General features: G+C 37.0%; 1 protein-coding gene across 1 annotated transcript; it reads right to left on the reverse strand.

Annotated features, from left to right (window-relative positions):
• Nucleotides 1-437: 437 nt before the first annotated feature.
• On the reverse strand, nucleotides 438-18,409 carry LOC306862265 (neuronal acetylcholine receptor subunit alpha-10; the record flags this gene model as incomplete). The annotated part of the gene is made up of 6 exons (XM_079405014.1): nucleotides 438-1,129; nucleotides 7,779-8,311; nucleotides 12,729-12,883; nucleotides 15,310-15,455; nucleotides 18,016-18,104; nucleotides 18,405-18,409. 6 exons carry the CDS (start codon nucleotides 18,407-18,409, stop codon nucleotides 438-440), a joined length of 1,620 nt encoding a protein of 539 aa, XP_079261140.1.
• Between the last annotated feature and the right edge of the window lie 20 nt (nucleotides 18,410-18,429).

Consider the following 18,429-nt stretch of genomic DNA (forward strand, 5'->3'; position numbering starts at 1 on the left):
TATAGGATAGGCCTATATCTGAAACAGTCAGTGTTATTGTGTATTTGGCTCCATTTGTCATTCTAATCTGAATTCAACAGCTTTCCATTGATCTTTTCCCCATATACTGCAAGTATCTTCTCTCGACTGTCTTTTTTGTTTACATTGCAAACATCATGTTTAATACTGTAATATACCTGCTTTAATTCATTGAGAGCAGTATAAACATTAGTAAGGACATTCAACAAAATCTGAGTGCCTCCATGTCATAAAAATCCTGGTTGGCTTCAGAGGTCTATTTTCCCTACAGGCTAAAACACATTAGTTTGATGCTAAAATAAGCTAGTATATTAAGCTAAAATGTTTATTTATATACATTAATTATTAGTAATAATTGGATTGACCTTACAATACATCTCACTTCCATCAAAATAACTGGTGTCTTCAATATCATACCTTCAGACAGCTTTCCCTATAATAAGCAAACTCATAAAGAAGACCATGATGAAGAATATCCACATAAAACAGCGATCCATGACTTTGGCAACTTTCCGCCACTCCCCATTTCGTCTCTGTGTGGCCTTCTGTTCATGATAAAAGTTAGCGATGTACTCAATATTCCTCAGGATGTTTTGCTGATGGAATAAACACTGACTTTCAACATGTATTTCCCTCTTCTTGACTGATTCTTTCCCAGTTGATCTGCTCTCACTCACTCTCTTTGCTGTAGCTCCTGCAACCTCGTGGTCAGTGCCCACACAGGTACCATCTATCCAGCCAGTATGGCACTCTTTACCTTGCCGGGGAGATAAGGTCGGACTGACATCTTCATTTAATGGATCTTTTATCTTCTGTGAACCCCCTTCACCAGCTGAAACGCCTTGTACCCTCAGAGCGAAGTCCTCGCCCACAGCCTGTCTGTTTAAAGAGCAGTTGCTTCCTTTCTGCACAGGGTTGTCTGTTTGCACAGACAGGCAGCTCTCTCCCATGTCATAGACAAAGCAAATTCGAGCCAAGTAGTGCAGGATAAAGCGCCGTGCCCATGCAGGAACAGGTTGAGCATCTGGTCCACAGTGGTGGATGTTCATAATAAAGATGGTCAGGGCTGTAGAAGCTGTAATCATGGTCATTGTGGCGATGTAATATTTCCCTGTGGAAACATTAGGACTGATGAACATAGACAGGAGAATTCATTCCAGAGCTATCAGGAATGAATAGATATTTAAAACTAGAATTGAAAATCATTAATTATTTTAACTCAAGAGCAAAGCTTCTGTAAAGTATTCCAGTGTTAAACAGTGACTGGGCTACAACCCCAACAGTGAGTTTAATAAACAGCACAGTTACAGGCGGTCCCGGTTTCATTAGGAAGTCTCATTAAAATTATTGACCCACGCAGGCACATTGTTTATTGTTTTCCTTCTAAAGCTCCAACAGCTTATTTGCATCTCATACAATCTGATAATTATTTATTTCAGGCCTTGAGGATGGGGGTGTTTTTTCTTTGGTGAAACACATAATTGCACACCAAAGGAATCCAAGGGGCTGTTGTCCTGAATAAAGATTAAACGTTTACACAGCATGTGCCCATTTTATGAGTAGGAAATGAAAGCCAGAACTAATTTACCCAGCCAAAGACACTCTGGCTCAGAGCACACAAGATGTGATTGAAAAATATGGTTATAATTGTCCATTATATGATGTAAACTGGCTTCAGTTTACAACCCGAATTCCAGAAATGAATTCCAGAAATGTTTTTTTAAATTTGAATAAAATGAAAACTAAAAGACTTTCAAATCACATGAGCCAATATTTTATTCACAATAGAACATAGAGAACATAACAAAAATTTTACACTTTTATTCACTAAATGAGCTCATTTCAAATTTGATGCCTGCTACAGGTCTCAAAAAAGGCAACAAAGGGCTGAAAAAGCAAGAAATTTTGAAAAGATTCAGCTGGGAGAACATCAAGCAACTAATTAAGTTAATTGACATCAGGGCCCATATTTATCAAGCCTCTAAAGAATTACTCTCAAGAACACTGCTAAGAATTGACTTAAGTGTAAAAAAATTTTTGTCTCAAAGTTGCGCTTGAAAGTTAGTTATAGGTCATCTCAGTCGTAATTTAAACAAAGTGTAGGACTAAATCTTAAGTGTCAGTCTTAGAGATGAGTCACGACACTTTTCTGTGCCACAAATGGGATTTTGGATGACGCATGGATGCATGGACCAATCACTGAATAGATTTCCTTAAGAATATTCTCAGATAAATTCACATTGAATGGTTAAATTCCTAATAGGAGTTTACATTCAACACACATTTGACAATAAATAATTTTCAAGAGAATACATTATAGCAAGTAAAAGAAGTGTCATCACAACTCAATTTAGGGTGCCGATAGATATCGCGATATCGCCTTTGACGACAGTGAGATTCAGGCTAGGTCGCTATCTTTAGTGGTGCAGCATGGAGAGCCGCTTCAGAAACTTGTCACGGCACAGCTGATCAGCTCCGGTGGCCGTGGAGCTGTAATGCGCCACAGACATGTGCAGTGTAAATAGGGGTAAGAGATTTATTCATCATACAGTGTAGATCGCATATAATACTCGCGCTAGACTGAAGTCAGTTATGATGTTCTTTGGTAATGTAAATGTTCTTTGATCATTTTGAATAACTGAGGAAATGTAACCGTTTAATTAAATGCTCGTTGCCAAACATTTTAAGAACATTCTTCCTCTCCTGAAAGATTTGTGCACATCTCTGTCTCCTCAGCGCCATCGCAAGCCCCTACTGGCAACTCCTAACAACTTGAGAGACCTCTCGAGCTGTCTTAAATAACTGGGAGAGTAAGAGTGATTCTAAGCTTTAAGAAATTTGATAACTTGCATTTATACTTAAGTTTGAAAGTAGGAGTAAATTTCATGAATTCTCAGCATTTAAGACTAAAATGGCACTTTGAGAAGCTTAATAAATACGGGTCCAGGCCTGTAACACGATTAGCTATAAAAGAGATGTCTTATAGAGGCAGAGTCTCTCAGAAGTAAAGATGGGCAGAGGCTCTCCGATCTGTGAAAGAGCGTGTAAAAAGATTGTGGAAAACAACGTTCCTCAATGTCAAATTGCAAAGGCTTTGCAAATCTCATCATCTACAATGCATAGCATCATCAAAAGATTCAGAGAAACTGGAGAGATCTCTGCATAAGGGACAAGGCTGAAGACCTTTGTTGGATGCCCGTGGTCTTCGGGCCCTCAGACGATACTGCGCATCACTCATTGGCATGATTCTGTCATTGACATTATTAACCCTTTTAGTGGTGAGTTTAAACAAAGTCTCTTTAAGATAAGTCATGTCACTCGGCACTGCAGACATCTTTGAAATGCCTCTCGGGCATCCAAGGGCAGCTCCCATCACTTTGTATGGGGAAACAATTCTCCAAATCTGTTCACTAAGCTTACGATTAAATATCATATTTGAAATTACCAATGAAATCGGACAACAAGTGTGTCATAAATGTTGTTTCTTTTGCTCAAATAGCATTATAAAAAGCTTATTTCTCAGGCTAGATCAGCCACTGCACATGCGCAGTCCTGAGCGAGCGTCTCAGAGCGCTGACTGTTTCTATAGCAACCGGGACTTCTAGGCAGAGATGCTCACAAGTCTCTGAGCTAGAGTCCAAGTCAAGTCTCAAGTCTTTGAGCTAGAGTCCAAGTCAAGTCTCAAGTCTTTAAGCTAGAGTCCAAGTCAAGTCTCAAGTCTCTTTATTATATTAAGTCTCTGGTTATAATAAGTGTTGCATCACGTACAGCGACCCATCCAACACTGCATAGCTATATATAAAGAATTGAAAGCATGTGATATGTTATTATGACTCCTTTATCTATTAGCATACAGTATCAGCTTTGATTTTTATATATAATCAGTGTAAACAGGCTATTGCAACATGACAAAAACACCAAGAATGCTTTACTTTTAAGTTAATATTATCTGTATTTTGCCTTGTAGCATGAGAACACAGTACAGTACAGACCAAAAATTAAGAAAGACTTAATATGGTCAAACATCACATCGTAGCTAAATGCAAAACACTATTGCAACAAACCAAACGATGTGAAATATATGAAGAGTTCAGATGCAAAAGCCATCTGAAATTTTCTTCAGAATGATCATTTTTATCAAGCTTGTATATTTAAGTTCAATAATTTCACTTAAATGGCAATGAAAATGCAACTAATCATAGTTTATAAACTACTGTAAGTCAACACATCCCAAACTCTCAAACCAGTGTAATGTTACATGATCAACAATAATCCTGTAACCTGTTTGCAGACAATGTTAATTAATGTGATGGAAGCCAGCGGCACGTAAATGATTACGTTAATCGACCACCACAAGTTTGGCAATTAACCCTTGTATAGTGTTCGGATCTGTAGGACCCGTTTTCATTTTTTATCAAGAGAAAAATTATACGATTAATTATTTTTTAAACTCAAGACTCATTGGCCTTGGCTCATTTTCTGTGAAGAATATATATCTGAACACATTTTCAATGACCACACTGGTCACACACTCTCTCACACGCAAGCGCGCGCGCGCACACACACACACACACACACTCACTTGGATATGTGGTTTACGGGACTCTCCATGGGCGTAATGGTTTTACTAATGTACCAACTGTATAATCTATCCTTAAATCCAAAGCTAACGATGAATGGCACAGCAGTCGACATGTTTGTTCGTTGTCCTCTAATGTATGGCGGCCGCGCCTAAAATAAAAAAAATTAAAAAAGTGTGGCCGCACCGCGCGCAGCAGATACGTAGTACGTCACGTGTTACATGGGCAGGTTATAGGTAACGGAGGGAGGGGAATAACAACGAGCTCATCAGTTGTTTCCTAAAAATAAACATTGTTCACGACTCGAGTCCCGCAGCTCGAGTCCGAGTCGAGTCTGAAGTCTTTCGAGGACGAGTCTCAAGTCGAGTCTGAAGTCACTGTGTGTGCGACTTAAGTCGCACTCGAGTCCGAGTCTCAAACTCGAGTCCCCATCACTGCTTCTAGGCAGCTGCAGTGATGCGCTTACTTTACCAATTAGCGATTGGCTTTTTCATTCAGAAGGCGGGGCTTCCTGCGATTATTAATTGTTGCATTTTTCCCCATTCAAAACTATACGAGTGACACGGCTTGGGTATTCTATAGTTTTTTTCTATATTCTAGCAGTCCCCGCAGAGTGAGTTTTTTTAAGGCAACATGTTTGTGGGTGCTGCATTTCAGAGAGTCCTGTCAGTTGGATTTACAGCACGTGAATTCATCAATTTCTCCCGAAATACATGTAAGTAAGTGGCTGGTGAACTGGGAGAAGAATAGAGTAAACTTTAAAGTTACTTACAATATGTGTATCTGATATGAAGAAAAAACATCGGCAAATTAAATTGGATTGGATTGAATGGATTGTCATTTTTACTTCCATAGACATCTGTGTGTATTTTACAAGCTCTAAATGTATTGTTTTACTAGTACTTATGTATATTTAAATGTCTGAAACCTAAATTATGCACTATGTGGTTAAGAACACTGTATAGTTGTGATAATATGACAAGCGCAGTGCATGTCTCTCTCTGGCTCAGCACCAGCAAACGCGCGAAACCACAGTTTGAATTAGGCAGTTATGCAACGTCACCGAACGTTCTAAATCTCATATGTGGGACTGTACTCCCAGGGGCACGGAAATAAAAATCCCATATGTGGGACCGTACCGCTCAAAACGTTAAATGGGCCCAGGAATACTTCCAGAAACCACTGTCGGGAAACACAATCCACCGTGTCATCTGCAGATGCCAACTAATGGTATGGGGGTGCATAAGTGCATAAGGTATGGGCAGCTTGCATGTTTTGGAAGGCACTATGAATGCTGAAAGGTATATAAAGGTTTTAGAGCAACATATGCTCCCCTCCAGACAACGTCTATTTCAGGGAAGGCTTTGTGTATTTCAGCAGGACAATGCAAAACCACATACAGCAGTTATTACAAAAGCATGGCTTCATAGTAGAAGAGTCCGGGTGCTGAATTGGCCTGCCTGCAGTCCAGATCTTTCACTTATAGAGAACATTTGGAGCATCATTAAACGAAAAATATGTCAAAGATGACCACAAACTCTTCAACAGCTGCAAACTTATATCAGACAAGAATGGGACCAAATTCCAAAACCAAAACTCCAGAAACTCATAACCTCGATGCCCAGACATCTTCAAACTGTTTTGGAAATAAGAGGAGATGCTACACCATGGTAAACAGACCAAGTAGCAGGCATCAAATTTGAAATGAGCTCATTTTGAAAGTGACATGACATGTGGCCAAGTATGGTAATTGGTAACCCATACTCAGAATTAGTGCTCTGCATTTATCACATCCAAAGTGCACACTCACCGTGAACAGCCATTTATGCTGTGGCACCCGGGGAGCAGTTGGGGGTTCGGTGCCTTGCTCAAGGGCACCTCAGTCATGGTATTGAGGGTGGAGAAAGCACTGGTTATTCACTCCCCCCACCTTCAAACCCTGCTGGACCTGAGACTTGAACCCACAACCTTTGGATTACGAGTCCAAATCTCTAACCATTAGGCTACAACGTTTGTGCATAAAAAAATTTAATTTCTCAGTTTAAACATTTGTTATGTTATCTATGTTCTATTGTGAATAAAGTATTGGCTCGTGTTATTTGAAATTCTTTTAGTTTTCATTTTTTTCAAATTTAAAAATCATTCCAACATTTCCAGAATTCGGGTTGTATGTTCCTGCAGCACAATTGGTAGAGCATGGTGCTAGCAACACCAAGGTAATTGGTTCCAAGAATCCACAGTAGCATTGGCATCTGTTTTCTGTTGCTATGACCCGTCATTATTGTCCAAGTGGAAAAATGTGATGTTGCTGCCAGATCTCGATGACCAAAAAATCACATTTTATATGATGCAAAACTAACTAAACTGAATATGTATATGATGCAAAAATAACTAAACTGAATATTTTATTTTATATGTGTGTGTGTAAACATGTGGGAAGACACTGCCACCGTATGGCTATTCCTGACAACAGCCCTACTTTTAAATTGACACCATTGTGTTTCTTATTTGTCATCTCTGATAAATGAATAAACTAGATAGTATAGTCATCCAAAGTTGTAAGGACAAAAAAAAAAAAAAAAAAACTAAGCACTTTGCTTGGAAAATTATTATTATTATTATTATTATTCAATGAGCAAACTGTTTTGAGGCCATTTTCACTTGCTTTTCCGTTTTTCAATCAATCAATCATGGTGAAAATCATGGTCATGTTGTACTAATTTGTTCCTTCATTTTAGTAATAATACATAGTGAAAATAATGAAAAGGGTCAACAAATTCTTAATTCATGGCCAAATCATAATCTTGATAAAACATTTGTTAGATTATGCTTAATTCAACTTAAATATTCTATATTTAAAATAAATATTCTTTTAAAGCATGTTTTAATTACAAAATCTTATTGTTGATTTAAGTTGATTTAAGGTTTTATAGAAGCAACCATGACAAAAAATACTGATTAAGAATTATTATTATTATTATTATTTTATTTATTTATTTATTTATTTGTTTGCAGTGAATGATAAAGTCGCTGAAAAGTATCTGGAAAAAAAAATAAGTAAATTATGTGTTGTGCCAGCAATTATGTGTTAGTATCCATTGCTGTCATTAATAATACAATTCTTATTTCTTAAGTATCATAAAATTATGGTTATGTTAGAATAAAAACTAACAATCTCACCAATGAGTGGCACATTCTCTGAAGGTGGCATGCTTTCAGCAACCAGAAGCTGGAAGACGGTAAGGGCTAGTAACACGGTGACCCCTAAAGATACTTTCTCTCCAGAGTCAGCTGGAAGGTAGAAGCCTAGCGGAGCCAAGAAGGAGATCATCATGCAAGGAATGAGTAGATTAAAGATGTAAAAGGAAGCTCTTCTCTTCAGGTGAAGTATGTATGTGATATCTGGATAGGGGTCTGAGCAGCAGCCATAGAGAATAATGTTCTTCTTTGCAGGCATTCCCTGAACCTCCCACTCTACATTCTCCACAAAGTCAGCCAGATCAGCACTGTCCAGGGCATTATGAAGATCCATCTGGTTGCCATTGTGGGTCCAAGATCCAAAGGTGAGGCGGCACTGCTGGGCATCAAAAGGGAAGTAAGACACATCCACTTTGCAAGAGCTCTTGGTTATTGCCGGCTGGTCCCACATAATCTGGCCATCATGGTGGATCACCACATTGGTCTCCATAGAGCTGGAGAACTGGTCATCTGCACTGGAAGACATAATGTGAAAATCAATAAAATCACTAACATAGTCACCAACATTGAAAGATGAAAATTTCCTAAAAATGCACTCACTCTCAAACCATCCAAGACAAAGATGAGTGTGTTTCTTCAGCAGAACAGATTTAGAGAAATTTAGCACAAGTAATCCACATGACTCCAGTCTATCAAATAAAGTCTTGTGAAATGAAAAACTTTCTCAGTGATGGATTTGTTTCTTACAAACACCAGCTTTTCACTTCAAAAGATGTTAATTGATGGACCAGAGTTGTTTGTATTACTTGTGGATTATTGTGATGTTTTATCAGTTCCTCATTATCATGGCACCCATTCATTGCAGAGTATTCATTGGTGAACACGTGATGTAATGCTAAATTTATCCAAATCTGTTCTGATTAAGAAATAAAACACTCATCTACATCTTGATTGGTCTGAGGGTGACTGAAGTTTCAAGAAATTTTCATTTTGGGGGGACAATTCATGGTTATTTTTTTATATTTGGACCCTTCCTGTTCTGAAAATGTATTTACATTGAAAACAACCACATGCCACAGATTCATGTCGAAGGATGGTCATGTGAAACAGATTAATTTGTTATTATTTGCTATGTCACACACAAAACTGTCCAAAAGCACTCAAGGGTCAGGATCTGAACTTGCTCTATAAATTCATTACTAGTCGTAGCATGTTTTTAAGATGAGGTTTCTGAACATGAAAAATAATGAGTGGAGAGCTCAGGCCATCTGTCAGCTATAAACAGCATCAGATCAGGAAAGAGCTTTTAAGACTTTCTACATTTGACAAAGCTGCCATGTCATGGCTAAATCTGTCTCACAGGACTCTTACATGTAAATACAATTGAGAAATGTAAAAAAAAATATATATATATATATATAGTGCCCTCCATAAATATTGGAACAGTAAAGACAAAATTGCTCTGTTGGCTGTGGAGTCAAGACATTTGCTAATATAATTAAAAGATGAATATGAGACAAAACTACAGAATGTCACATTTTATTATTAGCCGTTTCAACACATACATGTTTTACCAAATAAAAAGAACAGCACTTTTAGAATTCATCCCACTCATTGATGTGAGCATAAGTATTGGGACAGCTGAACATAAGGCAGATATAAAAGATTAAAAGCTATTATTTAGTTGCAGGTCCCTTGCGCACAATCATAGCAGTGAGTCTGTGACCCATAGACATCACCAGACTCTTGGTCTCATCCTTTAAAAGACTTTTCCCAGCCTTTAATGCAGCCAATTCCAATTGTTTTGGGGAGTTTCTGCCTTTACTCTCCTCTTCAGCTGGTGAAATTCATGTTCAATCGGATTTAAATCTGGAGATTGACTTGGGCAATCTAAGACTTTCCATTACTTTGCCCTTATAAATTCCTTGACTGAACTGGCAGGGTGTTTTGGGTCATTGTCCTGATGCAATATGAAGCACTTCCCAATGAATCTGGTGGCATTTTCTTTAATATTGGTATGCAAGATGGTTTTGTACCCTTCCAAATTCATTCTGCTACTGTCATCATACATTAAGTCATCAGTAAAGTTGAGAGGGCCTGTTCCAGAGGCAGCCATACATGCCCCTGCCATGACACCACCTCCACCATGCTTTACAGATGAGGCTGTGTGCTTGGGATCATTGCAGTTCCCTTTTTTCTCCACATTTTTGCTTTCCCATCACTTAGATAAAGGTTCATCTTTGTCTCATCAGTCCGTAAACACAGTTCCAAAACTCTTCTGGCTCACCTTTATGCTTTTTTGCAAACTCTAATCTTGCCTTTCTATTTTTGGTGCTGGTCAGAGGTTTGCATCTTTCTGTGTAGCATCTGTAATTCTGTGTCAAAGTCTCCTGAGGACAGTAGATTGTCAGAGCATCACCCCAATTTGTTGGTGATTTTACAGACACATCTTTTAGGGTTCATTTTCACAGCTTTTATGATTTGTCTGTCATCAATTATGAATTTGGCTGTTGTTTTCTCAGCCGATCAGGTCGTTGTTGGTTGCTGGTGGTTTCCAAACTCTTGATTTCTCCATGCCCTTTGTTTTTGCTATAGCTCTAATTGACTTCCTCTTTTCTTTTAGCATCCAAATTACTTGCTTTTCTCTCAAAGTCAGCTCCCTCATCTTCATCCTGGTTTGTGTGTGTCATCATAGAATGCAAGATTCAGAATACAGAAGTAATGGATATAACTGATACGACACATTCCCTGCTTTTAATATCTGAAGAATTAATGCAACAGGACACAGCTGATCACTTAGAAAGACCTGTGAGGCAACTGTTCCAATTCATGCTCACATCAGATAGAGGGATGAAACTCTAAATGTGCTGAAGTTCTTAGCTGGTAAAACATCTATGTGTTGAATCACCCAATAATAACATTTGACATTCTGTAGTTTTGTCTCATATTCATCTCTTATTCATATTTGTATATGTCTTGACTCCACAGCCAACAGAGCAATTTTGTCTTTACTGTTCCAATACTTTTGGAGGGCACTGTATATATATACATATATATACATATATATATATATATATATATATATATATATATATACAGTGGTGATCAGAATTATTGGCACCCTAGGTAAATATGATCAAAGAAGAAAATTAATTTGCATTGTTAATCCTTTTGATCTTTTATTTTTTTTAAATCATAAAAATCTAAAATTTCATTGGAGAATAAGAATTTAAAATGGGAGGAAATATCATTATGAAATAAATGTTTTTCTCTTATACACATTGGCCACAATTAACGGCACCCTTTTATTCAATACTTTTTGAAACCTCCATTTGCCAGTTTAACAGCTCTAAATTTTCTCCTATAATGCCTGATGAGGTTAGAGAACACCTGACAAGAGATCAGAGATTATTCCCTAATCCAGAATCACTCCAGACTCTAGATTCACAGCTCCATGATGGTGCTTCTTCTCTTCAGTTCACCCCACTCATTTTCTACAAGGTTCAGGTCAGAGGACTGGAATGGCCATAGCAGAAGCTTGGTTTTGTGCTCAGTGACCCATTTTTGTGTTGTTTTTAAGGTTTGTGTTTGGATTATTGTAGGGTTGGAAGATCCAAACATGGCCCATTATAAGATTTCTAACAGAGTCAGTCACTTATTGATTTTTTATCTGTTGGTATTTGATAGAATCCATGATGCCATGTGTCTAAACAAGATGTCCAGGACCTCCAGCAAAAATATAGGCCCACAACATCAAAAATACAGCAGTATATTACATTGTACACATGGGGTACTTTTTATCCTTGTGTTCACCAAACCCATCTTGAGTGTTTGCTGCTAATTATAAAAGCTATTTTTTTAGTTTCATCTGACCATAGAAGCCAGTCCCATTTGAAGTTCCAGTCGTGTCTGATAACTGAATATGCTGGAGATTGTTTTTGGATGAGCTAGGAGAATTTTTCTTGAAACCCTCCCAAACAACATATGGTGATGTAAGGGCTGTTTGACTATTTTTTTTAAGGTTTTTTGACCCCGAGACTCAACTATTTTCTGCAATTCTCCAGTTGTGGTCCTTGGAGAGTCTTTAACCACTCAAACTCTCACCGTGCATTAGGACGATATAGACACACGTCCTCTTCCAGGCAGTTTCGCAACATTTTCTGTTGATTGGAAATTCTTAATTATTGCCCTGATGTTGGAAAAGGGATTTTTCACTGCTCCAGTTTTTTCGTAAAGCCCCTTCACTAATTTGTGAAGCTCAATTATCTTTTGCTGCACATCAGAAATATATTTTTCTCATTGTGATGGTGATTAAGAGAATTTGGACTTTGTTTTTTCTCCTATTTGTATTTCTTTGAAACAGGAAGCCATGGCTGGATAATTTCATGTTCATAATCCCCCTGGAGTGCTCAAAATTGTAAATATTAATGGGAATATACTTCAGAGAAATTTAACTCATAATAATTTCTAGGGGTGTCAATAATTGTGTCCAACGTGTATTTCAGAAAAACATTTCTTTCATAATGAAATTTCCTCCCATTTTCAGTTGTTTTAGTTCAATGAAAGATAAAATTTTTGTGAATTTTTTAAATAAAAGATCAAAAGGATTGATGCTGATTAATTTTTACAGGCTTTTTTGTTCACATTTATCAAGGGTGTCAATAATTCTGTCCACCACTGTATATGATATGATATATAGATATGTTATGATTAACAGAGTATTTCTCACATTTTTATTACTTATTTGCTATTAAATTAACTGATAACATAGCAATCAAAGATGTTATTAGAAGAAGAAAGAGCAATTTGACTGGACCCTCCCATGAACAAGCAGTAAATGAGAATGTACAGCCTGTGTCCTTGGCAACAAGAAGCTGATGGACAGGACAAGTGGTGGCTGAATCGATGAAACCCAATACCAATCCGACCTACTTGTTATATAGGACAATATCGGGTCTCCATACATAACTACTAGGTATACGGATGGTATCAAGCCCATCGTAGTCTGTCTTATTCCAGGTGAGGTAGGCATCAAACCACACCTGACGAATCCACAAGTACGTTGTGAGGATCTGGTTTCTTTCATCCTAAGAAAAAAAAGTTGGATTTAAGAACCCATATTAATAAATATATTCCAGTCAACGAAATAAACATTAAAATCACTGATCAGTAAAAAAAATAAAAACAATAATAAATAAATAAACAGTTGAAATGTTAGTTGATATGACATTGAGTTGATATGATTTTGTCAGGAATTGACTGAAAAATAGATTGAAATGCAAATCATACAGACAATAGTTGAATGATGAACATGCTTTCAGTTTATGAATTACAAAGCATTTTAATATTTTTTGTCAGGTATGTTAAAAGCATCTATGCATTTTAACTGTCTATAGATTGTATAAAGACAAAAAGAATAAAAATTTAGTTATTAGCATAATTTTTTATTACACTAAATGTCTAAGTTTAGTTCAGGTTCATTCAGAAATTGAAGACATTTGTTTACAAAAATGTTTTAAAAATTGTTTGTTTGTTTTTTAAACATAGCAATGTATACAAGGTGGGAGGAAAATTCCAACTTGATAATTGTACAAGCTGGCAGTTTAAAACCATTAAATCAAAATATTTAAAAAATCATTTTTTGGAAACATTTATTAAATATAATTACAATATTACAATATAAATGTAATTACAATATAATTTCAAAAATTACACTTCTTAGCATGCATGTGTTTTAAGCTATTTAAGGCAAGATACTACAGGCAAAACCATCGTTTTTTTCATGCACTGGTCAATTTTGAGATTTTGGGTTAATATGCTTCAGTCCTCTTTCAGACAAGTGGAAATAAAATTTAATAAATAAAAAATCTAAATTTATATATTTAATTATATAACTAATTAACATATTTAAACATATATCAGAAAATGTGTAAAACTGTTAAAGCACTGTAATTAATCAGCTGGGGAATACATGGTGATATGGTAACAAATTTCCATCTCAGAGTCTTGCCTATGACATTCAGACATAACTGAAATTCTTTGTCATCAGTTAGGAACCTAGGTGTGCTATTTGATAGCGATCTTTCCTTTGACAGTCACGTTTCTAGCATTAGTAAATTATTGGGTGGTTGTTCTGCATGCTTAATAAACAAACTCCAGTTGGTTCAAAATGCAGCAGCTAGAGTTCTTATAGAACCAGAAAGTATGACCACATTACCCCGGTTCTGTCAACACTGCACTGGCTTCCTATTAAACATCGTATAGATTTTAAAATCTTGTTAATTACTTATAAAGCCCTGAATGGTTTAGCTCCTCAGTACTTGAGCAAGCTTATAAAGCAGTACTTATAAAGCCCTGAATGGTTTAGCTCCTCAGTACTCGAGCAAGCTTATAAAGCAGTACTTATAAAGCCCTGAATGGTTTAGCTCCTCAGTACTCGAGCAAGCTTATAAAGCAGTACTTACAAAGCCCTGAATGGTTTAGCTCCTCAGTACTCGAGCAAGCTTATAAAGCAGTACTTATAAAGCCCTGAATGGTTTAGCTCCTCAGTACTCAAGCAAGCTTATAAAGCAGTACTTATAAAGCCCTGAATGGTTTAGCTCTTCAGTACTTGAGCAAGCTCTTATTGCATTATAGTCCTCCACGTCAATTACGCTCTCAAAACTCTGAATATCAAAATCAACTGCAGGCAGCAGATCGTTTTCCTATTTAGTGCCAAAACTCTGGAACAATCTACCTAATACTGTTCGGGAGGCAGACACACTCTGTCAGTTTAAATCTAGATTAAAGACCCATCTCTTTAACCTGGCTTACACATAACACACTAATACGCTTCTAATATTCAAATCGTTAAAGGATTTTTAGGCTGCATTAATGAGGTCAACCAGAACCGGGAACACTTCCCATAACACCCGATGTACTTGTTACATCGTAAGAAGAATGGCATCTACGCTACTATTAGTCTGTTTCTTTCTTATTCCGAGATCACCGTAGCCACCCGATCCAGTCCATATCTAGATCAGATGATGGATCACCACCTAGAGACAACCTCTACAGCCCTGAACGTCAGCGGAGATCAGGACACCAAGATTCCTTTTGGTTCCTTGCCGCTGTCGCCTCTGGCTTGTTTAGTTGGGGACACTTAATTTCCAGTGATATTGTCGACTTTATTGCACAGATACTATTTAAACTGAACTGAGCTGGACGATGACATCCTTGAATTCAATAATGAAAGGCCTTTAACTGAAAATTTAGTGTTTAATCTTGTCATTTTACATTATTGACACTATTTTTCTATTTTGATATTGGAAAGTTCCTTTGACACAATCTGTATTGTTAAACATATTGTGAAAAAAAAAAAAAAATGAATAAACATACTATATAAATAAAGGTGACTTGACTTGACATTACAGCACAATTCAAAAGGGCAAAGCAGCAAAATGAGCGCAGAGCCCAAAAATCCTCAGAGAGAATGAGACTGAGAAAGAATGTGTGATTGACTGTGAGTCATTACCATGTCAATGATCTGGGAGAGTGTGATCTGCAAGGTGACGTTAATGATGTTGTCCGTGTCCTCCACAGGCCTCAGTGCGTTGGTGTAATTCACAAATAAATCATTCAGCAGCTTGAATGCATATCTCCCCTGGGCACACAAACAGACTGTTGAAAAGGAAGAGGAAAATGAGAGAGCGGATTTACATTTGACTGATTTTATTTACATTGATTAATCAATTAAGACACAAAGTCAAGTGCTGATTACTTGAGTATTCTGAGTAAAACTGGTATTCTCATGTCCTTAATGAGCTTGGTGGCTTGTGATGGAATAGATTAGTGAGTGTCCAGAGCTGATGAAAAATGAGCACCTGAGGCAGATGTTCATTTTTCTATGGCAATAAGCCCATCAGATATTCAGCACTGCCTCTTGTGTCTTGTGTTTAGTGATTATTAGTTAATTCTGTTCCAGCTGTGATTGTGCCTGTGTATTTAAATTCCTGCCTGTTCAGTTTCATGTCCTCTGGTCTACTCGTTAATCCCCGGTGTTCCTGTCTGCCACCCTTGCCCTGATGTCTACATTAAAGACTGTTCATTTGAGTTTACTCCTCGTCTGCGTGTTCTTGTATCATCCTCGTGTGTGTGCACCGTGACATCTATAGAGTCAGTAATGGTTACCCTCTCAAAAATAATAATTCTGAACAATTACAGTCAAACCACAAACAATTATCTTTGTTTGATATAGAAGAAAGTGAAAATATTTGCTTTTCTGATTTCTCAAATCCACTGATTATTTATGAAAATTGGATTTGACTAGACAAATGAACGAGAATAACATCATTCAGCAAAGCATTAGACGAAAACAATTTGCTACACACATTTTCCTTCTTTATAAATGGGGAAAACCATTACATTTTCAATCAAATTATTCAGGATATAAAAGTGTGCAATCCAGCACAAGCAGCCTTGACTTGCTCAATTTCTTATTAGTAACCAGTTGGATGTTAAAGGAATAGTTTTATTTATTTTATTTATTATTCCTTTATATGTTTACTATTGAAATGTTGTTGTATGCATTTGTCAATTTTATTTAATTTCTGTATTTTCTTAAATGGGTGTGTATAGAGTATTTACAGAGTGTTAACTTTTAGTTTTAGTTACTTTTTCTTATTTGTAAGTCGCTTTGGATAAAAGTGTCTGCTAAATGACTAAAAGTAAAGTAAAAGTAAGTTCAGAAACTAAAAAAATAAGTTATTTCCTCCAGTAAAAAAGTAGTCTAGTCTGAATCGGGAGCGAAAAATGCACAGATCAAACACTTTTTACAAGTCGGACAACAAATTTGTCTGTGGCTTTTGAAAGAGGAGAACAGGGCATGCACTTCTTCACTGGAGGAATCATTTTTTTATGAATTATGGACCCACATTTTGGCTAGAACCCAGAAGCAATGGTTAAAAAGTTGAAAGAATGGATGTTACAAACATACAAATTTTCACTTCACAAGATGTTAATTGATGAAAATGTCAGTGACTTGTGGATTATTGTGTTGTTTTTATCAGCTGTTTGAACTCATTCTGATTGCACCCTTTCACTGTAGAGGAAAGTGATGTAATTTTCTGTTCAGATGAAACAAACTCATCTACATTTTGGAGGGCCTAAGGGTGAGTAAATTGTAAACCAATTTTATTTTTGGATGTACTATATATATACGTTTTGTTAGTTTTTTTACTGTAGTTCCAAGTTATAAACTCTGTTTTGTGTACTCTGTGTATCGGATTTGGCTGCCAGCTCAGGGCAGCCTCATGTCTCAGTTATGATGAATGAGAGTGCTGCTAACGGACTTTACCAACAAGTGCCAGAAACAGGAGAGCTACAATAACCTTTCAAACTGCTGGCCATATATATAGTTGAACTACGGCCACACCGAGTGCAGCAGGGGAGCTCTAGTGAACAAAGCACACTTACTCAATTACTCTCTCCTGTTCCCTGAGGATGAGTGTGGTCAGCGCTTTCACCAGCAAATCAATTCACCCCAAGTGCCAGACAAAATAGCACTCTAATGAAAGATAAAAATCGAGGCTGTGGTGTGAAAAGGATGTGTGAGATCCAGCTGGCAGCCCTACTGTCCTGCAGCATGAACTGAGCAAGTGTGCAGAAAGTATCAAATTCTTGTAATCAAAAACCAAAGGGAGTTAAATAAATTCTGGGTAGGCTACTTCTGGGGCTACTGGTCTACATGCCTCTATTGTATTGTAAACACTAATTATTTATCAGTGAGTCAACTCCCTTGAACAACATATCAGGTTGATGAGAATATAACAAATTGCATCTGTTCACTGTTGTCATTAGGGTTGAAACCACAATGTTCCAGATTAATGTGGGACATGTCCATCTCTGAATCTCTTGGAGGGAGGTTCATGTGTAAACTGATGTTTAATTTAGAATCTTTATCAAGTGTAGCATTTAAAAATTCACTTTAGTATATCTACCAAATACCAAACACACCAAAACATACAAAAGCTTATCAACAACATATTTGCAATAAAAAAAAAATAAAAAAAATGATACAAACGCATATATCCAGTATGAGTGTAAAACATCAATGTCAGTTCTATAAATAAATTTAATTTTGATCTTGTTCAAATTAAGGTATAGTCGACATATAGGCTACGTACGAAAAATAGGCTGGATGCCTGAATAAAGCCATTCAATAAAGTGAGCGCAGTCTTACCTGGAATAAAACCAGTGGTGGTAAACAAATGAAGAGAAGCCAAAATGACACGTGGATTCATTTTGTGGCGTGTAAAAGGAAAATCTTTTCTGTGGTTTCATAGAGGCAGATGCAGCATTTCTCAGGTATTCCCATAGTTCGGCACCGTATTGTTACCAGGCAGCTCGAGAGCCATGCGCAACTCGCGAGGCAAGAGAAGCATCGCGTGCTAGTTACTAGTGATGACGAAGAGTGTCAGTACTAGATATAGAGTACTGTTACTCGAGCTCGAGAGAAAGATGTGTCGTATGGTAAAGTGAGAGTCTTTTTTCTTTTCACACAGGTTATGCTGAAATAATTTATGAAAAACATTTCATTCATTCTCACACACACAACGTTCTGGACCTCACTCCATATCTATATAAACAAAATATA

The sequence above is a fragment of the Barbus barbus genome, assembly GCF_936440315.1.
Source record: "Barbus barbus genome assembly, chromosome: 43".
In the NCBI taxonomy this organism is placed as follows: Eukaryota; Metazoa; Chordata; class Actinopteri; order Cypriniformes; family Cyprinidae; genus Barbus; species Barbus barbus.